The 23,081-nt window shown below is 37.8% G+C and overlaps 1 protein-coding gene across 1 annotated transcript; it reads left to right on the top strand.

Annotated features, from left to right (window-relative positions):
- The first annotated feature begins 5,068 nt into the window (after nucleotides 1-5,068).
- LOC131154597 (uncharacterized) lies at nucleotides 5,069-22,446 on the top strand. Its single transcript, XM_058107512.1, has 6 exons — nucleotides 5,069-5,490; nucleotides 6,427-6,528; nucleotides 19,810-19,874; nucleotides 21,697-21,752; nucleotides 21,850-21,879; nucleotides 21,995-22,446. Exons 1-6 carry the CDS (start codon nucleotides 5,279-5,281, stop codon nucleotides 22,115-22,117), a joined length of 588 nt encoding a protein of 195 aa, XP_057963495.1. The 5' UTR covers nucleotides 5,069-5,278; the 3' UTR covers nucleotides 22,118-22,446.
- The last annotated feature ends 635 nt before the right edge of the window (nucleotides 22,447-23,081 follow it).

Genomic DNA, 23,081 nt, shown 5'->3' on the forward strand with positions numbered 1-23,081 from the left:
TAGAAATCTCTAATTAAATAGGGGTTGGGTTGACATCCAAATTAAAACACAACTAAACTCCACAAAAGCCCAACAAATCTCCCACTTGGAGACTAATTCAATCACCAGTATCAACCGCAATCCTCCTAAACAAACAATCCCTCATCCTTGCAACTCAACCTCCTCTCCTCAAGCTAGAAGTCCAACTGAAGCTACACACAACTTCAGTTTCTCAGTAGTAACACCCATAGTCACACATGTTTGCTGGCTTTTTAGATCCACATATCTTTTCAAGTATTACCAACTTATCTTCAACAAGGTAATGGATAAAGTGGTATTTTATTTGTATGTGTTTCGACTTAGAATGAAAAGCCTAATTTTTGGCAAGAACGATTACACTCTGACTGTCACTGTGTAGAATGCCCATCTTCTACTTCTTACCCAATTCTTCTAAGAAACCATGTAGCCAAATCATCTCCTTTCCAGCTTCAGTTGCTACAACATACTCAGTTGCTGTAGTAAACAAAGTAACAATCTTTTGCAAATTTGAAGCCCAAGATATAGCTGTACCACCCAGAGTAAATACAAATCCAGTAGTACTCTTTCTACCATCATTATCATCGGCAAAATCAGCGTCTACATAACCCTGTAGTTTCAAACTTGCACCAGTAAAGCAAAGACATGTATCTGATGAACCCCTTAGATATCTCAGAATCCACTTTACTGCCTCCCAATGCTGCTTTCCTGGTCTGCTCATGAATCTGCTCACAACTCCCACTGCATGTGCAATATCTGGCCTTGTACACACCATAGCATACATCAAGCTGCCAATAACTGAAGCATAGGGCACCTTGCTCATATAGTCCCTTTCTTCTTCTGTCTTCGGTGACTATTCCTTGCTTAGTTTGAAATGACTACCCAAGGGTGTGCTCACTGGTTTAGATTCATTCATGTTGAATCTACTGAGAATTTTCTTCACATACTCTGACTGTGAAAGCTTCAATGTACCATTAGCCTTGTCTCTAATAATTCTCATTCCAAGGATTTGTTTTGCAGCTCCCAAATCCTTCATTGCAAACTGTTCTGACAATTGCTTCTTCAGATTATTAATCTCCTCAATGCTAGACCCTGCAATAAGCATATCATCTACATATAGCAGTAAAATGATATAAGAATTGTCAAAGAACTTAACATAACAACAGTGATCAACTTCATATCTCTTGAACTCAATTTTATGCATAAAACTATCAAACTTCTTATACCACTATCTTGGAGCTTCTTTTAGACCATACAAGCTCTTTCTCAATTTGCAGACTAAATTCTCTTGTCTCTGGACAATGAACCCTTCTGGCTGAATCATGTAGATGTCTTCCTCCAAGTCACTGTGAAGGAATGCCGTTTTCACATCTAACTGCTCAAGATGTAGATTTTTTACAGCCACTATTCCCAGTACCAGTCTAATTGTTGACATCTTCACAACTGGAGAAAATATTTCTGTAAAGTCAATGCCTTCCTTTTGCTAAAACCCTTTGACAACTAATCTGGCTTTGTAGCGCTTGCTACCATTATGTTCGTTCTTTATTCTGTATACCCACTTGTTGTGCAGAGCCTTCTTCCCTACTGGCAATTCAGTTAGTTCCTATGTCTGATTCCCCAACAAGGAGTCCATATCATCCTTCATGGCTAACTCCCACTTGCTTGAACTTTTGTCCTGCAAGACTTCATCATAACACTCTGGCTCACCACCATCAGTTAGCAGAAGATAATTTAAAGCAGGTGAATAACGCTGTGGAGGTCTAGTGGCCCTGGAAGATCTATGGACCGCAGCTACAGGTGTAATTTGAATTTCCTGCGATTCTACACTCTCTGTATCATCTTCACCCCTTTCCTGGACAGTATTTTCAGTCAACTCATCTAAGTTAATAAACTCAGAATTTTTCTGGTCTATCACTGTGACATCTGACACTACGGTTGACCTGTCCTTGTACATAACCTATTCGTTAAATATTACATTTCTACTTCTGATGATTTTCCTGTTTTGTTCATCCCAAAACCTATAGCCAAATTTCTCATCACCATAGCCAATGAAATAGCATATTTTGGACTTTGCATCAAGTTTACTACGAGCATCAGAATCAACATAAACATAAGAAACATAACCAAAAACTCTTAAGTAGGAAAAATTTACCTCTTTATCACTCCAAACCTCTTCAGGAAGTCCAAACTCCATAGGAACTGAAGGTCCTCAGTTTACCAGATAAGCTGCAGTACTGACAGCATCAGCCTAGAAAGTTTTTGGTAGTCCAGCATATAGCCTCATACTCCTAGCACACTCATTGAGAGTTCTGTTCATGCGCTCAGCCACACCATTCTGCTGTGGTGTCCCAGGAATGGTCTTTTCCATTTTGATTCCATGTGCAGCACAATACTCTCTAAACCCTCCATCTATGTACTCTGCTCCGTTGTCCGACCTCAAACACTTTACTTTCAAACTTGTCTCTATCTCAACCATAGCCTTCCACTTCTTAAAAGTTTCAAATACATCATATTTATTTTTCAGAAAATAAACCCATACCTTTCTGGTTGAGTCATTAATGAAAGTAACGTAGTACCTTGAACCCCCAAAGGATGCAACAGGAGAAGGACCCCATAAATCTGTGTGCACTAACTCCAATTTTTCAGCCTTCGGTGTTCTGCCACTTTTCAAGAAACTTACCCTTTTCTGCTTTCCTAAGATGCAGCTTTCACATAAGTCAAAATCAACGGACTTCAATTCTGGTAGTTTCCCTTTTGACAGTAGCATCTTCATCCCCTTCTCACTCATGTAACCAAGTCTGCGGTGCCATAAGCTTGTATTAGTACTTGCTTCAGCAACTACAATTGTATCTCTTGGACTTGAGGTCATGTATAGAGTACCAGATTTCTTTCCACGAGCCAATACTCTGGCTCCCTTTGTAACCTTCCAAGTGCCACCAGCAAATAGCATCGCATGCCCTTCATCATCAAGCTGTCCGACTAAAATCAAATTCCTTCTCAAGTCAGGAATGTGTCGTACCTTCTCTAGTAACCAAACAAACCCATTTGGCAGTGACATCCGGACGTTTCCCATACCCACAACATCCAAGGCTGTACCATCAGCCAAATACACCTTACCAAAATCTCTTGCTACATAATTCTGTATAATTTCATGGTGTGAAGTAGTATGAAAGGAAGCTCCTGAGTCCAAAACCCAATCATTAAGTGGACTGTCTACTGCAAGAAGTAGTGCATCCTGTACCTCTTCTGTTATAACATTAGCAGAATCATCCTCACTCTTCTTCTTAAGACTTTTGCATTGTCTCCTAAAGTGACCTGTTTTCCCGCAGTTCCAGCATTGTCCCATTTGGCCAGGTCTAGATTTACTTCTGTTTCGATTATAATTTCTGGATTTTGATCTACCTCGATCTGAATTTCGGTCATTACCTTTGCCTCTGGTCTCAAGGTTTAGGGCAAAGCCGGATCCTGAGGTTTCACCTGCATCTCTTCTGCGAATCTCCTCAGCCAGAATTAAATCCCGTATATTATTATACTTCAGTTTTTCCTTTCCAGTAGAGTTGCTTACTGCCATCCTCATTGCCTCCCAACTGTTTGGCAACGAAGCCAAAATGATCAGTGCACGAATCTTATCATCAAAATCAATTTCTACCGATGATAATTGATTTGTGATAGTATTGAACTCATTCAGATGTTGTGTTACAGATGCGTTTTCTGCCATCTTTAAATTAAATAATTTCTTCATCAGATGTACCTTATTATTTGTTGATGGTTTTTCATACATACCAGACAAAGCCTTTATCAGATCTGCTGTAGTTTTCTCCTTCACGACGTTGTGTGCAACAGACCTGGACAGAGTTAATCTTATAACTCCCAGTACCTGTCTGTCAAGAAGAGTCTATTCCTCGTCCTTCATAGTAGCAGATTTTTCTCCTAGAAGCGGTAGATGTAACTTCTTCCCATAGAGATAATCCTTGATCTGCATCCTCCAGAATCCAAAGTCTGAGCCATCAAACTTTTCTATTCCAGACGCCTTTCCTGCTTCCTCTGCCATTGCTCCCACTTGAACCTAACCCTAGGCTCTGATACCAGTTGTTGGGAATAAAGAACAAATCCCCGAAACCTGTGAGAAACAAAAATAGAGAAAAATAACGCCAAAGAAAAATCAATTACACGCACAAGACAATATTTGCGTGGTTCGGTAATTTTGCCTATATCCATGGAGTTGCAGGGATTTCAATATTATCAGGAAGAAAACACAGAGAGTGCAGCGATACAATGCTCTCCCTCTTGCTCTCTCGCAGGTACAACCACAAAAAACCCTAATCACCCAAAAGCAATCCTTTTTATATGTTGCGCCTAGGGTTCCGTTCCGAATGGGCTCCAAGCCTTCGCTCCATGGACTAAACCTTAGGATAGAAATCTCTAATTAAATAGGGGTCGGATCGGCATCCAAATTAAAACATAACTAGACTCCACAAAAGCCCAACACTGCTCCCTTGAGCATTTGAAAAATAGTCGTTCGCTACAAACTAACAGTTGATTGGCCTCTGAAGGCAATCAACCAACTTCTTAAGTAGTTGACTAATCTATTCAAATGCCATTTATTTGACCATTTATTCTAAACTTTCTTGATTTTTTTTTAGGTAATATTTATTGGTCTAAAATCTCTAGAGTTTATAAATGTGTATGAATGCTAATTTCATGATGTGGTTTCATGGTTCTCTATTTTAAAAAAAAATCAAACTTCCATCTAAAAATAGGATTGTCAAAGGATTTCAAGTGCTTTCATGTTTTTTAAAGCTAAAAGTCAAAGTGACTGCTTAATGCGACTTTTAGGCATTATCCGGAGTTTTTAAGTTTTCTAAATTTAAGTTCTTTAAAATGAATTTGAAGTTGTCCTATAAAAAATCTACCTTTTCAAAGTATGAGAAAGTAAATGACATTTTTACTTGAGCAGTAAAATGGATCTGAGGGAGGCGGCCGCTGTTTCGAGGGTTTGGTGTCGTTTCGGAGGGTTCATGGTGTTATCCAAAAAAAAAGGAAGAGTAAATGACATCTTTTTCAACGTTTAAGAAGCCACGCCTGGCTCTTCATTGAGAAGCGAGAACCACATGGCGGTTTAGACGAGAGAGAGAAAGATAGCTCTGAAGCGAGTTGCTGTTGTCTGTTGCTCTGTTACAGTGCGATTTGGGATTCCCCTGTTTTCTTCTCCTCCGCTGAGCGAGAGAGAGAGAGAGAGAGAGAGAGAGAGAGAGAGAGAGAGATGAGGAAACAGTTTTCTCTCACAGTGGACGCATGGATTAGGGAGGCTGAAGAGGCGGGAAAGTTGGTGGAAGATCTAGAAGCGAGGATTAAGAACAATAACCCAGAAGAAGCGAGGCTTAGAGACAGTGCGAGATCGAAGCTTTCGGAACTTGCAGTGAAGCTCGATCGCCTCGAATCGCTTCTCCACAACCCACCCTCCAAACCCCTCCTGTATTTCTCTCCCTCTCTTTCGCTTGTGTTTTCATTTTCGATTTCTAACTTGATCGTTGCTAGTAATTTCATTTTTTGAGATTGTCTGTATTATTCCAACGGTAATTGTGAAATATGGGTATTCTGTTTTAGTATGATATTGGTCGTCTGCCTTCTGTTTTTCTCTTGGGCTCAAGTTTATTGGTTATTGCATCAATATTTGTTCTGTGATCTATATTCGTAATCTGTTTTTGCTTATGTTAGTTCCTGCCAAATAGCTTGTTCGTCAATTAATTTTGACATTTCTAGCATTTGCCTTTTGGATCTTTATTTTCCATTTCTTCGCAGCTCTGCCCCCTATAAATTTATAGGGCAAAAGATATTAACCGCCTGAAGATTTAGCAGAGAGTTGTGCATCTTGACTGAGGTTTAAAAAATTTCATAGACCTATCTTAGCAATACCCTCTTCATTAATTTATTGTCAAATCCAGAGAAAGAGCCTAAGTGTTTTGAAAATCAAATTCCAAAGAGATCTTTGAGATTTTTGAAATGGGAGGTCCGTGTCTTTTTAGTGTAGATTCGTGGAGTTTTTGAAACTTTTGCCCTTTTTGGCCAAACCTCAGGAGAGGTCTATCTCTTTTGTTTAAACTTTATCGTTTTCTTTTAATTTATCTCTGAATTTTGGTGGATTATTTCAGAGAAAGATATGATAAGTTAATTGCCTTACAGATTTTGATATAAATGGTTCCAACTGCATGGAAGAGAGTTTCAATATAGAAAACTGATTCTTCTTGATAATTTTTCTTCATTTGTGGAAGAATTAGTGCTTACTTTTTCCATACATTTTGGTCTTTTCCTCAATCACTTTATGGCCTATTTGTAAAGATTTAAAACAATTTGTTGCATTTTTCCTGAATTTGCTTGCATGCGTTATGTTTTGCTTGAGTGAATTTACAGGACTGATCAAGATTTGGATTTTCGATGGAAAATGCTCTCAGATATGCAGCTAAGAACAAAAGCAGTGGCTCTTAGTGTTTTCACATTTTCATCCATGAGCAGGTATGGCTGTTCTCTTGTCATTGTTTCCCTTTTAAGCTAATATCCCATGCAAATTTAGAGTCTGCTAGGATATTGTGGACTTGTATTTATTGTCTGAGAGTCCACTTGAACATGGTAAATTTAATATTTGGCCAATTTCATAAACAATTAAACATTCATGACTGATGTTATAGAATGGAATTATGGAAAGAGTTTGGGTGGGTTTGAATCTTTTGTAGAAAATTGCTATCTCCATTTTCTCTTGAATAGCATTCGAAGGTACAAATCCGTCGTCAAGTCAGGTGCAAATGTAGAAAAATGAGCCATCACTATAGCCTGTAATGGTTTGTTGGTGAGAACATAAACCTTCAATAAGGTTTTCAAATAGGAAAATGATGGGGATCATGGGCTCGTGTGGCAGTAGAAAGAGGTGGAGAGGGGCCTATGGGCCTATGTGCCCTGCTGTCTCTCACTGCCGTGTGGGCTCATGACCAATAGCATGGATTTTTCAAATATAATTTTGCACCCCTAACATGCTTCTTGGTTTATGTAAATGTGGATGATTTTGTGGAAATTTGTCTAAACTAGCTGAAAAATCCCTGCCATGCTACCATGTATAATTTATCAATAAAGGGTAATGAATCTTCAGGTTCTCCTTTTGGGCTTCATGTATTTCTCTATTTCCAGTGATTTTGATACGTGATTTTCATGGTATTTAGCAATGAACCATCTTCGCTTATAAGGTGTGCTTTTTTCAAGACCTGCAAACAGTCATCTATGGTAATATTGTTATAATTCCCCCTAAACCAACAAAGTTAACTAAGTTTGAATTTGATTAATGCATTAAAAAACAGGCAAAAATCTAAAATTTTTAACACACTTCATTTTGTTTTACATGATTGATAAAAGGCCATGAATGGAATGAGTTCATGCGTTGTTAAATAATAGAATTAACTAAGTTTTGTATTAGCCTTGATATTTTAATCTTTTTATTAGATTGTTTATATATTCCTATTAGCATTTTTGGACCTGTGGTGGAACTGATATGGTTCTGTGAGCCAATGCAACTTTGAGACATCTCAATGGGTGCATTTCAATCAAGAAAAGTGTTGGGGTCTAGGCAGTGGTGCAAGAAATTTAACTTGTTCATGAGCGATCATGGTTATAAGAGAACTCTTGTCAGATCCATGTGTTTACTTTAAGAGGTTTTATGGTAACAACTTTTTATTGTTGTATGTTGATGATATGCTAATTGTTGGACATTATGCTCAGTTGATTACAAAATTAAAGGGAGAGATGTCCAAAAGCATTCGATATGAAAGATCTTGGATCAACGCAACAAATTTTGAGGATGAAAATTGTTCGTGAGAGGAAGAAAAGAAAGTTGTGGCTATCACTGGAAAAGTATGTTGAACGGGTGCTTGAGTGGTTCAACATGAAGGATGCTAAGCCAGTTAGTACCCCTCGTGTTGGTCATATGAAGTTGAGCAAGAAGACATGTCCTGCTATTACAGAAGAAAGATAAGAAATGGAAGTTGTTCCATACTCCTCCGCGGTTGGAAGTTTGATGTATGTAATGGTTTGCACCAGACCAAATATTGCTTACGCAATGGGCATTGTAAGCAGATTTCTTAATTATTCGGGGAAAGAACATTAAGAAGCAGTGAAGTGGATCCTGAGATACTTAAAGGGAAATTCAAAATTGTGCTTATGTTTTAGAGGTTCTAATTCAATTTTGGTAAGTTTTACTGATTCTGATATGACAGGTGATCTTGATCACAGAAGATTCACGTCTGGATACTTGTTTACTTTTGCAGGGGGAGCTATCTCATGGCAATCCAGACTAAAAAAGTGTGTCGCTCTGTCTACGATAGAAGCAGTGTATATTGCTATCACAAAAGCTGTAAAGGAGATGATATGACTGAAAGAATTTCTCCAAGAATTGGGCCTAAGACAAAGTGAATATGTTATCTATTGTGATAGTCAGAGTGTAATAGATCTAAGCAAGAACTTTATGTATCATTTAAGAACGAAGCACATTAACGTAAGGTATCATTCGCGAAAAAATGGAAAACAAATCTTTACAGATTAAAAAGATTTCCATAGATAGGGACCCCTTAGATATGATGACGAAAGTAATACCTTGGGACAAGTTTGAGTTATGCGTGTGGCTAGCTGGTATGAGCTTCTACTAGGAATCCACATGAAGTTCTTTGGGTTAATGGGTCTGGAGAGAGAGATTTGTTGGGGTCTTGCCCATTATTGTTGGGCAAAACTTTTGTCAACAAAGGGAGCTGGTGGTTGGGAAATTATTCAATAAAGGAGGCGCCTAATTTATCAATTATTCAACAAAGGTTGTTGGCTCATGACCAGTGTGGTTAGGTGTGTGAATGCATGATTGGTCTCTTAGGCTGAATGTCTCCATAAGTAGAAACATTCTACTTGAACCAAAGACACATTGAAAGAAGAAATCTCAAGAGAGAGCAGCGACACAAGGGAGAGCTGCAGTGTGAGAATTTCTCTGAGCACTATTAGGGGTGTGTTTGTGAGAGGTGTTCCATACATCATGAGTGTGGTCTAAAAATTGTGAAGGCAATTTTTTGGATTTGAGATTTATTCAGAAGTTTCTTGTACCTCTCTTGTTTGTTGGGTGTCTCAAATTTTGGGCAAAAATTTGGGATTATTATTTTTGTAAGCCCCTTTATTATAGTGGAGTTTTTTGCTCGGTGTGCCCATAGTTTTTACCTTCTCATTGAAGGTTTTTCCATGTAAAATTTTGGTATCCATATTTATTGTTTATTTACCTGCTTTATTTACCTTTCTGAAGTTACTTAGTTTACCTAGTGGGGACAGTGGGGCCCATCAAGTGGTATCAAAGCCCACATAACCTTGCTCTAATACCACTTGTTGGGAAAAACGTGTCCACGACCCGGTTTCCCTCAATCGCGCGGAGATGCGTGGGGATGTGCAATAGAATGATGTACAATAACTAGTGTAAGAACGAACAATGAAACAACACAATAAACACACTAGATTTAACGTGATTTGCTCAAGATTCCTACTCCACGACTCCAATTCTAGGAGCAATTTCGACAATCAATATATCAAATTCTTTCAATCAATCTTGTGAGAGTTACAAATGATTTAACTCTTTTATGAGCACTAAAAATTTTAAATGAGAGAAACAATACTCTCTTCAACTCTCTTCTTTTCAATTCTATCTATTCGGTTGGTTCAATATCAAATGGAGGATGACTCATTTTATAAGAGAGGAACAAGTGCTCAATTTGAACAATCCAGTCGTCCAAAAAACTTCAATGAAAGTCAAGAATAGTGGGCATGAAAGCTCCACCATCAACAACGAAAATAGATTTAACAATGGTGGGCATGAAAGCTCCACTATCAACAACCAAAGTAGATTCAACAATGGTGGGCATGGAAGCTCCACCATCGACAGCTAAAGTGGATTCATCCTAATCCTTTATTCAGTGGCACACAAGCTGCACATGGGTGGCTGCAGCCTTTTTTCCTTCCTTTTTCTTTTCCCATTGGAGAGTCTTCCCACCAATTTTGACAAGAAAATGGGGTTGGACTCCAACAATCTCCACCCCCAGTCCCATCACAAAATAAGAATAAAACTTGGAGGCCCAAAACTTCATCAAGTGGGAATGGAAGACCAACCATAGATGAATGTGTGTTTTGTCACCAAAAGGGACATTGAAAGAAAGATTGTCCTAAATTGAAGGAAAAACAAGCGACAGAGGATTCAAGTACAAATGTAATTCAACTCGCAAATGACGAGTCTGATTGTATGATGACTGTTACATCTGAAAGTTTGCTTGACGGTTGGATTCTTGACTCTGGGTGCTCAAGTCACATGTGCTCAAATCAAGATTGTTTCACGAGTCTAGATACTTCAAAAGGTGGAGTTGTATGTGTGGCGAACAATAATACATGTGAAAAGAAAGGCATCGGGAGTGTCAACTTGAAGATGAAAAGCAGCATCGTTGTATGACTGACAAATGTCTGGCATGTACCGGATTTGAAGCAGAACCTGATCTCCTTGGGTGTCCTTGAATCCAAGGGCTGCCGATTAACTTTGGAAGCTGGGATGATGATAATAACCAAAGGTGGACTGGTTATAATGACTGCAAAATGGGAGCGGAATCTATATGTATTGCAAGATAATACAGTCGAAGGTACAACCAAGTCCATACAAGTGGGGTTGATTGATTGCCCATACTAACTTTGAAGATTGCAGAGGATTTGTAATCTCTACTTGGTCGGGAAGTGGAGATATACTGAAATTGGTACTCCTCATGTTGAAACCCGAATTGATTGATTGATTGATTTGATTGGAGTAATTTGTTGAGGTATTTTGTTTGAGAGGGAGCTGACTTGAAATCTCCTTTTTGTGATGGTACTGGAGGTGGAGATTGTTGGAGCATGTTGGCTTTTTGAATCCGATCTTTGTTTTGATGTTGACAAACACAAGTGTCTCATGTGTGTGTTTAGTGTTTTAAACATGTTTACAATTCAGAATGCACACAAAAAAAAGGAAGATGGAAGCTAGAAAGGACTTAAAGCTCACATCATACTGGCGTATTCCATGAAGAGGAGAGGAAAAAGAAGAAGATATGTTTTGAATTGTATTGCATTTAATTTTTATCTTTGGTTTGTAATAATGCATGCATCTGCATCATGTGAATTGAATGTTCAAATCATTGTAGACTGACTTTAGGACACCTACACTTTATACTAAACTTTTTCATAAAAAGATAAAATCTTACAAAGGTTTTAATATAACTTTAGGGTCAAATTAGGGTTTACAAACGTTCGATTGATGCCAGATTTTTAGGCTTAATTTAAAAGCCCAGTCGATCGAGCAGACCGTAGGCCAGAAAGTCAATGTTTGACTAAGTCTCGGTCAACCGACAGATCTGCGTTATAAACGCTTTGGTCGACTGAACAAGTAGAAGTCAAATATTTGACTTGGCTCAGTCGATCGGCCCATTTTTGAACTGAGCTTCCTCGGTCGACTGAACTTCAAAAGTACCTTTTTTTACCTTCCTCGGCTGACCGAACTATCAGTTCAAAATACCCTTGGTCGACCAAACTTGCCCACTTAGCATACCAACCTAAGCCACGGTTGACTGAACCTACGAAGGTTTGGGAAATCGTCCTGGTTCGATCAACTGACCCCTTGCTTTGGTCGACCGAACCTCTCGAGTTGGGTTATTTTTCATCGCTAATTAAGCTTAATTTTTTCATTAAACAATTTGGAAAATGCCGAGCGTATCCCCAATGATCATATTTTTCACAAAGTCCATATATGCCCCCTTATAACCTCAGATTAGCAACTTTGATTAACCCAAATTTTCTCTCTAATCCATTGTTAATCAAAGTTCTCCCAAAACGTTTTTTATTGTTAAAATCATTCTTTTAGAGCAAAATCTTTTATACAAATTTCTTCGACTCTCTTTCATGCTTTTTGATTAACCATTTAACCCAAATTTTCTCTCTAATCCATTGTTAATCAAAGTTCTCCCAAAACGTTTTTTATTGTTAAAATCATTCTTTTGGAGCAAAATCTTTTATACAAATCTCTTCAACTCTCTTTCATGCTTTTATTTCAAAATCATTTTTGAGGAGAGTATTTTATTTAGGGCATTTTATTTGCATATACTCTCTCTCATCCTTTAATCTTTGAAAATCATTTTTGAGAGTATTGCTTGAGTTTCTCCTGATTATTTTCATGATAAATATTTTTGGAAGAAATTATTTATTGCACAAATATTTTTTCTTGAGCTTAAACTCTAGATTCTCCGAACGCTTTTATTTGCAAAATGTTTGTTGGAGAACATATTTATCATTTATATATATTCTTATATTTTTATTTGTGCAAAATTTGTTGAAGAGCAGAACCCTAGGTTCTCTTATATTTTTATTGAAATATATTTTTGGAGAAAATTTCTTATTAGGGTTTGAATTTATTTTGAAAGCACCCTTACTCTATTGAGCACATTTCATATTATTAGAGAGTGCATTTTGAGCTTTTAATGTGTACATCCATGCTTGTATCTAGAAGCATTTTAATATGTACAAAAATGATTTTTATTATATTGGTTGGGTTTAGCCTAGAGTTGAACTGGGGAGTTCCAACCCCCCAAGTGAGACCGGTTGGGTTCAGCTCATAAATTGAACTGGGGAGTCTCTGCCCCATAAGGAAGACAAGTTGGGCTCAACCTTGTAATTGAGTTGGGGTTTACCTCACCTCGTAAGGGGAGGTTGTAACGGATCTGTTTTTCCCGTTTTAAGTGAGTAGAGATAGTGGAATCCTTGGGGGGTATGTTCAAGGTGGGGACGTAGGCTGATTTAGCCGAACCTCGATAACAAATATCGTGTCTCTCTCTCTTTATTTAATTTCCATGTGTATGCTTGTTTATTTACTGTTATAATTATTTGCATGCACACATTTGAGTTAAATGAGATATGCCGTACGTGTATGTTTGAATATATAGCTTCATCATTTTTCACACACTATTATACTGAATGAGAAATGAACTGTGGTGAATCGGTATAAATGTTTAAATTAGCCGAAATATTTTTAAAACCCAATTCACCCCCCCTCTTGGGATTATACCAATTCCAACATAGTCCAGTCCCATTTTCTTGTCAAATTTGGTGGGAAGACTCTGCAGTGGGAAAAGAAGAAGGAAGGAAAAAAGGCTGTAGCCACCCATGTGCATCTTGTGTGCCACTGAATAAAGGATTAGAATGAATCCACTTTAGCTGTTGATGGTGGAGCTTTCATGCCCACCATTGTTGAATCTACTTTGGTTGTTGATGGTGGGGTTTCCATGCCCCCCATTGTTGAATCTACTTTGGTTGCTGATGGTGGAACTTTCATGCCCAACATTCTTGACTTTCATTGAAGTCTTTCAGTACTCAAATTGAGCAGTTGTTCCTCTCCTATAAAAGGAGTCATCCTCCATTTGATATTGAACTAACCGAATAGATAGAATTGAAAAGAAGAGAGTTGAAGAGAGTATTGTTCCTCTCATTTGCAATTGTTTGAGTGCTCGTGAGAGAGTTGAATAATTTGTAACTCTCACAAGATTGATTGTAAGAATTTGATAGATTGATTGTAAAAACTGCTTCTGGAATTGGAGCCGTAGAGTAGGCATCTTGACCGAACCACATTAAATCTGGTGTGTTTATTGTATTGTTTCATTGTTCATTCTTGTACTACTTATTGTGCATCATTCTGTTGCACATCCCCACGCATCTCCGCACGATTGAGGGAAACCAGGCCGTGGACTCGTTTTTCCCAACAAGTGGTATCAGAGTCAGGTTATGTGGGCTCTGATATCACTTGTTGGGCTCCATAGTACCCACTAGGTAAATTAGGTAACTTCAGAAAGGTAAATTAAATGAGTAAATAAGCAGTAAATAAGAATACCAAAATTTTACCTGGAAAACCCTTCAATGAGAACGTAAAAACCACGGGGCGCATTGAGCAAAAAACTCCATTATAATTAAGAGGCTTACAAAAATAATAGTACCAAATTTTTACCGAAAATTTGAGACATCCAACAAACAAGAGAGGTACAAGGAACTTTTGGATAAATCCCAAACCCAAAACCAAAAAGTTACCCTCACAATTTTTACACTTCACCCACAAGGTATGAAACACCTCTCACAAACACACCCCTAATAGTGCTCAAAGAAATTCTCACACTGTAGCTCCCCCTTGTGTTATTGCTCTCTCTTGATATTTCTTCTCTTGGTGTGTTTTTGGCTTAAGTAAAATGCCTCTATTTATAGAGACATTTAGCCCGAGAGACCAATCATGCAGTCACACACCTAACCATGTTGGCCATGAGCTAGCAATCTATGTTGAATAGTTGATCAATCAGGTGCCTCCTTTGTTGAATAATTTCCCAACCACCAGCACCCTTTGTTGACAAAAGTTTTGCCCAACAATAATGGGTTAGACCCCAACAAATCTCCCCCTCCAAGCCCATTAATTGAAGGAGAACTTTACGTGGATTCCTAGCTGGAGCTCATAATAGCTAGACCCACGCATAACTCAAAATTGTCTCGAGGTATTATTTTCGTCATCATATCTAAGGGGTTCCTGTCAATGGAAATCTTCTTAATCTGTAAAGATTTGTCTTCCACCTTTTCGCGTATCCAATGATACCTTACATTAATGTGCTTCGTTCTTGAATGATACATGGAGTTCTTGCTTAGATCTGTTGCACTTTGGCTATCACAATAAATAACATATTCACTTTGTTTTAGTTCCAATTCTTGGAGAAATTCTTTCAGCCATATCATCTCCTTTTTAGTTTCTGTGGCAGCAATATAATCTGCTTCTGTCGTAGACAGAGTGACACACTTTTGTAGTCTGGATTACTATGAGATAGCTCCCCCTACAAAAGTAAACAAGTATCTAGACGTGGATCTTCTATGATCAAGATCACCTATCATATTAGAATCAGTAAAGCTTTCAAAAATTGAATTAGAACCTCCAAAACATAAGCACAATTTTGAATTTCCCTTTAAGTACTTCAGGATCCACTTCACTGCTTTCTAGTGTTTTTTCCCCGGATTGTCAAGAAATCTGCTTACAATGGCCACTATGTAAGCAATATCTGGTCTGGTGCAAACCATTGCATGCATCAAACTTACAACCGCGAAGGAGTATGGAACAACTTCCATTTCTTTTCTTTCTTCTGTAGTAGTAGGACACGTCTTCTTGCTCAACTTTATATGACTAGCAAGAGGGGTACTAATTGACTTAGCATCCTTTATGTTAAACTGCTTAAGCAACCATTCAACATACATTTCTTGTGACAGCCATAACTTTCTTTTCTTCCTATCATGAACAATTTTCATCCCTAAAATTTGTTGCACTGATCCGAGATCTTTCATATCAAATTCTTTGGACATCTCTCCCTTTAATTTTGTAATCAACTGAGCATCATGTCCTATAATCAGCATATTATCAACATACAACAATAAAATTATGAAGTTGTTACCAGAGAACCTGTTAAAATAAACACATGGATCTGATAGAGTTCTCTTTTAGCCATGATCATTCATGAACGAGTCAAGTTTTTTGTACCACTGCCTTGGCGTCTGCTTTAATCCATAGAGACTCTTTTTTAATTTACATACCATGTGTTGTTTCCTTTGTACCTCAACACCTTCAAGCTGCTCCATATAAATTTCTTCCTCCAAATTACCATGAAAGAATGCAGTATTTACATCTAACTGCTCAAGCTCAAGGTCCATGCTAGATGCTAAACTGAGAATAGCTCGAATAGATGTCATTTTAACAACGGGAGAGAAAATTTCATCAAAATCAATACCTTTCTTTTGTCCAAAGCATTTTACCACTAACCGAGCTTTGTGCTTCGCTAGCTTGCCATTGTTATCCCTTTTGAGCTTGAAAACTCATTTGCATTTCAATGCCTTTTTGTCTTTAGGAGGTTGACTAACTCATACGTGCCATTCTTCTGCAAAGAGTTCATCTCTTCTTTTATGGTCTGTAACCAACAATTCTTATCAGGATGAGTTAGTATTTTCTGAAAATTATCTGGTTTCCCCTTATCAGTAATAAGGATATACTCAGAAGTAGGATATTTTTTTGATTGTTTTCTTTCTCTTTTGGATCACCTTGGTTGTGGTTGAGCGATCTATAAAGGGGTGGGTTGGTCCCCCTGCTTATCATTGCCTACTTTTGATGTGTCACTGTCACATTCTCTTTGCATATCTTCTTCACTTGTGACATTATTAGGAAGAGAAGGACTTGTTAAATAGTTGGTTACACTATCATCTTTATACGCATCTTTATGTGTTCCAAACTCAGTTTCATGGAACACCACATCTCTTCTTCTTTTTTGGGTCCCATAGTCTATAGACAAATTCTTCATTGCCATATCCGATGAATATGCATGTCACTGTCTTATCATCAAGCTTGGTCCTTTGTTCATTGGGTACATGCATAAATGTTTTACACCTGAACACCTTCATATGAGAATACGAGATGTCTTTGCCTAACCAACCTTTCTCTGGGATGCTAAACTCCAAAGTTGCCGACGGAATTCTGTTAATGACATAGCAGGCTGTGCGAATTGCTTCAACCCCAAAATGACTTAGGCAGTTCAGAGCATGCATCTAACCCTCTCGACAATGGTGCGATTCATTCTCTTAGCCACACCATTATGTTGTGGGTTACCAGGAACTGTCTTCTCATGCCAATTCCATGGTGTGAACAGTAATTCTCCAATTCTTTTGAAGTGTACTCCCCTCCATTGTTTGTTTGGAGGCAGTTAAGCTTTCTACCTATTTCTCTTTCCACCATGGCATGGAATTTTTGGAAAATTTGGAACACCTGGTCTTTTGTTTTTATAAAATAAACCCATAATTTTCGTGAAACAATCAATAAATGTAACAAAATATTTGTTACCTCCCAAAGTCTCCGTCTCAAGGGGACCACAAACATTAGAATATACCATATCCAATGTATTAGCCCTTTTATCAGAAGACTTTTGAGGTGAAACTCTATGTTGTTTGCCATACAAACAATAATCACAAAGATTTATGGTTTTACCTTCAATAGATGGAATCAGTGATTTCTTTGCCAGAATCTGTAACCCTTTCTTGCTAATATGGGCTAACCTCCTGTGCCACAGGTTTGGTGAGGCGTTATCCTCGGCCGCATTCAATCCCCACTTACACACCTCAACATTTGTTTTGTATAGTGTGCAACAAGCCTTTCCTTTTGCAATTATTAATAGTCCCTTGGTAAGTTTCCACTTCCGATCGCCGAAGTGACTTTCATAGCCTTTTCAATCTAAGGCAATTCCTGAAATTAAATTCATTCTTAAATCAGGAACATGGCGTACCTCCTTCAGGGTCAATGTGCAACCGACATTTATCTTTATGCAGATGTCACCGATCCCTATGATCTTTGAGTAGCTGGCATTGCCCATTTTCACCGTGCCAAAGTCTCTAGATTTGTAAGCGCTGAAGAATTCTTTTGTAGGAGTGGCATGATAGGATGTCGTTGTGTCAACTACCCACTCTGTTTTTGGGCTTGCCACTTGCAAACACTCCTCCTTTTCTATGGAGGAGAGCACCACTATTTCCTCATGTTTTGTTGCAGCAGTGGTATTTTTGTCATTGTCCTCCTTTTGGTTGCTACTTTCTCCTTGTTCTTTCTTTGGGTTATGGCAATACCGCTTTATGTGACCCAACTGGCCAAAGTTGTAACATTTGATTTTTCTTTTGGACTTAGATCTGTATGATTTGGACTTGTTGCGACCTGTGGACTTGTCGCGATTATTGGAACTCCTATTTTTGCTCCTTCATCTATCCTCTATGACGAGAGCTTGTCCGTGACTATCTGGCTTTTTCATTCTCATGTTCAACAAAAGCGCAAATGTCACATCTTCCAACTTGATGGTATCTCATCTATGTAAAATTGTTGTGGCCAAATTATCGTTAGAAGATGGCAAGGAGTTTAGTAATAGCACAACTTTATCTTCCTCGTCAACTTTAACACCGAGGTTTCCTAGCTGCGCAATTAAACCATTAAAAACATTCAAATGTGACAAAAAATTTGTACCTTCGCTCATCTGGAGCGCATACAACTGCTTCTTCATGTACAGTTTATTTGTCATGTTTTTTGACATGTACAATCCCTCCAATCTAGTCCAAATTTTGCTGGCACTTTCCACATCTTTTACATTGTTGAAGACTTCATTTGATAGGTGCAGTTGGATTGCACTTGCAGCTTTCTCGTCCTTAGCTGACCAGTCATCATCTGACATGGATTTTGGTTTCTTTTTTTCACCGTCTAGTGCCTTTTTTACGCCTTGCTGGATGAGCATGTCCTTCATCCGCCTTTGACATATAGAGAAATTATCATCGCCGGTGAATTTCTCCACGTCATATTTTACTGCTGTCATTTCTAAAAATTACCGTGAATAGTAACTCACATGAATAGTATCACACGTGAATAATACCCGTGAATAGTAAACCACTACTCCGGCTCTGATACCATTTGTTGGGCCGCATAGTTCCACTAGGTAAATTAGATAACTTCAAAAAAGTAAATAAAATGGGTAAATAAGTAGTAAATAAGGACACCAAAATTTTGTGTGAAAAACCCTTCAATGAGAAGGTAAAAACCACAGGTGCACGGAGCAAAAATTCCACTATAATAAAGGGGCTTACAAAAAATAACAGTCCCAAATTTTTGCCCAAAATTTGAGACACAACAAACAAGAGAGGTACGAGGAATTTCGTGATAAATCCCAAACCCAAAAAAGTTACCCTCAATTTTACATTACTCTTTAAGGTATGGAATACCTCACAAATACACCCCTAATAGTGCTAAGAGAAATTCTCACACTGTAGCTCCCCCTTGTGTGCAGAATTTTCCCTGGATTGTCAAGAAATCTGCTTACAATGCCCACTGCGTAAGCAATATCTGGTCTAGTGCAAATCATTGCATACATCAAACTTCCAACCGCTGAGGAGTATGGAACAACTTCCATTTCAATCAAGAAAAGATCTCACCATCGATAATTGTATATAGGGAAAATTGAAGTTTGGGTATAATTCAGCGATTTTGGTGGAACCAAGAGATGAAGGATGAATGCACATATGGGTGGTAAGTACAAGCAAAATCTTTGATTTTTAAAAACATTGTTTGAACAACCAAACTCATGCCTGTTCTGGGAGATTTAATTTGTTGAGTGAAATAGGCTAGCTTATCCTTGCTGCTTATATTCATTTCATGGAAAATTATGATAGTCAGTCAAATGACATGAGCCCTCATTTCTTTGTTCAAGATCTCACAGTAGATCATTGCTAGACTTTGGAAAACATGTGACGTGTGCACATGCCTATGTGATGCTGTTAACTGTCTCACAAGCAGAGTTACATAAAGCCAAAAGCACAGCTGATTTGGACTAGTGGTGGGTTATATGTTTGTGTGGTAATTTGGTGTTGTATATCTTGGAGCTCATAGAGTGGCTCTGTGTGTCCGTGTGCTTGAAGTTTGTTAGACATGATAAATTATTGTATTGTTGCTATCTCTTTATTGGTAGCTTCCTTGCAGAATCCTTCACAGCAGTCGTTTAGGTTTTGCTAATATGTCAAACATGTGGTAGAGCCAATCTAATTTTTCTCCTGCAACCTTTATCTAGTCAGTTCATCTTGTCTGATGGGGTGATCTATGTGGCTTTGTGAACTTTAATATGCACCTGTACTTCCATACAGGCCAGCAAGCTTTCCTACTGAAGACACTAAAGAAAAATCCAAAGCTGTCAATAGCAGCAACCAAGGTATAACTTCAACATCCGATAGAGTATGAGCCTAACAGAGAGGAAAAACTTGCAGTATGCAATGGGAGGATTTGATTCAGGTCCAGAACTATTGCATGGAACTCAACTGCCAATCTTATGCCATTGGTTTTGGATTAGTTGTTTCTAAAGCCTAACCCAAACCCCAATGTGATCTAGAAGAAGAAGTAAGACCTTGGGAAGATCCTTGCTGCAAAATAAGTAAGAGGAGTTGGGTTAAGGAATTATGGGGTTAAGTTAGTAGTTTATTACGTGTGTTTAATATTAATTAGTATAAGATTATGTGTATTTGAGGGTTCTTTGTAATATTTGTGTAAAGTAGGAGTATATTTCTAATGTAATGTAGTTTTAAGGATTTATGTGTAATTTCATGTAAAGAGGCTTTCTTATAAATAGTGTGTGAAAGCCATGTTGTTGGCAGTTGATGAATTTGAATTGAAGTTGAATGTGAGTTTTCCCATGGTATCTCTCCCCTCCCTTCTCCTTTCTTCATCTCATCCAGTTCTTCTAAATTCTCCCATGGCTGTAAAACCTTGATGCTGCCCCTGCATCATTTGGTATCAGAGCCCAACTGTGATCCCTTTCTTTTATTTCAATTCCCCCATCTTGTCCTTCAAATGATGCAGGGGCAGCATCAAGGCTCTGCAGCCATGGGAGAATTTGGAAGAAATAGAAAGAGTGGAAGAAAGGAGGAGGAGGAGAGATATACAAGGGGAAAACTCACATTCAATTTGAATTCAAATTCATCAACTGCCTGCAACATGTCTTTCACATGCTATTTATAAGAGAGCCTCTTTACATGAAATTACACAAATGCTTGAAGCTACTTCACATTACAAATATACCCTACTTTACACAAATATTACAAACAACTTTCAAATACCCATAATCCTATACTAATTAATACTAAATGCACATAATAAACTACTGACGTAACCCCAATTCCTTAACCCAACTCTTCTTAATTATTTTCCAGTAAGGATCTTCCCAAGGTCTTACTTGTCCTACATCACAATGCTTATAATTTGAGTGGAACGGCTTAATTGAATCTACTCCATTTTTTACGCATGTGAACCCAAATATTTTTTTCTAGACAGATGGATCTTTTGTGCAAGAAATTTTGATCCCTGTTGCAAATGTGTGGCATCCTTTTAATTTAAATATGATTACCTGAAACTTCAGATTGTGAGATTGTCAAACCAGTGCACAACAGTCTTCTTTTTAGGCTATGTCAAAGAGCTAGGAGTCGTGAAGTTTGTACGAGTCCCCATGGATGGCCAAGTCTCCATCCTTGCTATCAGATTTTATTTCCTGTTAAGTTTATGCTGCCTGCTAATTCATTTATATGAGTTATTGAATCAGTGGGCATTGACCAAAACCAAAATGTCTAGGAAAACCTTAACCACCTGCATTGATGTATATCTTGGAAGAATGTGCAAGTAAAATTCAGATCCCGGTTCCCCTGAAACTCTTTATCAAATTTGTTGGGGAAAGAAGAGTTGTAGCTGACTACCATTTGAATTTAGAACTGCCATGGTCCTGAAAGTAATGGCCTAGATATATATAGGTTTCTAAACTGCAAGCAAATTGCTTGATTTTCCGTATGTTTTTTGTGTGATGTACTAAAATTCTTTGTTCTTATTCCATAGATAAAAAAACACACCATGTGTAACTTGCATCCCCAACATTTATAAATCCCAATATGAGAATTGCTGTTGCCTTCAAAGAGAAGATAACTATCTTAGATTTGTTAGTATTTTTTTCCTCCACAATTAAGTTCATGACATTTGTTTTGTTAAAACAGACCATTTGAAGACCACATCCTTTAAAGGAGACCCAGAGCTGCTGGAACCTCTTGTTGTAAGTTAACATAACCATTAAACAAACTGTTCTTGAAACTGTCAAAATTGCGCTTCTGACACTTCCCATGATGGATATTTTCTGTGTTTAATGACAGCTGGACAATTCAACCCAAAGTCAAGTGCAGGTATTCTGAATTTGTGTATACCAATTACCAAAAAAATGGCATATATATATATATATATTATATTTCTTACATTTTCTTTTCATATATTCATTTTCCTATTTCTGTTGATGCACAGTTAAAATTATCCAGTTCGTTTATGCCAAAAAGCTGCCTTTTGACAACTTGTTGGGTTATTCTTTTGACTTTGGGAGCGGCTGCACTTCTAGTCCTCTTGGTTATAGTCTGTGCCGTTATATGAGCTATTTAACCAAACGATTTGATGCTTTGATGGTTCCTTTCATATATAAGAAGCAGCAGCACCCTTGGTAGAAACCAAAGCAGCTTATCATTCCTATCTTTGTTGAGTAATAGTTATGTTGAAGCAGAAGAAGCCTCGTCTAGAAATTGCATGTATAGTTGCATTATAAGATTGTTCATAGAAAAATGAAAGAAAGGAAAGAAAAGAGTATGCTTGAAACTATGATGTAACATATTGTCTTGGGTATGTTAGAGGGAAATTTATGAGAAGAATGAAACTTATTTGGACTTGTATTTTAAAATTTTTTAGAAGATTTGTATGCTTTACCAGATCTTTCCCCGTTTTACATAGAAATAATTTCTTAGATAAGTGTGCATCACCAGCATCTTTTTGGAAGAATTTAAATGGTTGAACAATCTCTCCTCTCTTGCACTGCCTGTCCAAGGACTAAAATGAAGGATGGTTTGAAATGCTTGCACTTTGGGAGTTACATGCAGAGCTAGGGCTGGCAAAAGGTCATTCTTTGGGCAGAAGGCAACAAGATTGTGTGCGTTTTTAGAAATGTTTTCCATTCGAAAGCAGCTGATTAAGAATTGATTTCAAGAGATATTAAGCTCATATTGCAGGAACTTGGAAGCATTGAAGATTTCTGGACTAACAGAATCTTCTTTGAGCAGGGGAGAATTCCAGTAAGTTACGGGCTTCATGGGATTTTGCAGGATGGAGTTATCTTCTTCTTCTTGGGGAATTTGTTGTATGTTTTGTTTCCTCTTTGTTTGCTTGTTGGGTCTAACCCTATCAAATTTATGAAAGTGTTTCAGCTTCATTTCATAAACAGTAGCTTACAACAGGTTTGAGGTTTATATATACAATTGTACAATGAGGTGCTCAACTAATATTGAACTGATGAATAATAGAAAATTTAAAAATTCAATAACTTGACCAATAATAGAAAACTTAACAA

This window comes from Malania oleifera, chromosome 4 (assembly GCF_029873635.1).
Source record: "Malania oleifera isolate guangnan ecotype guangnan chromosome 4, ASM2987363v1, whole genome shotgun sequence".
Taxonomy (NCBI): Eukaryota; Viridiplantae; Streptophyta; class Magnoliopsida; order Santalales; family Ximeniaceae; genus Malania; species Malania oleifera.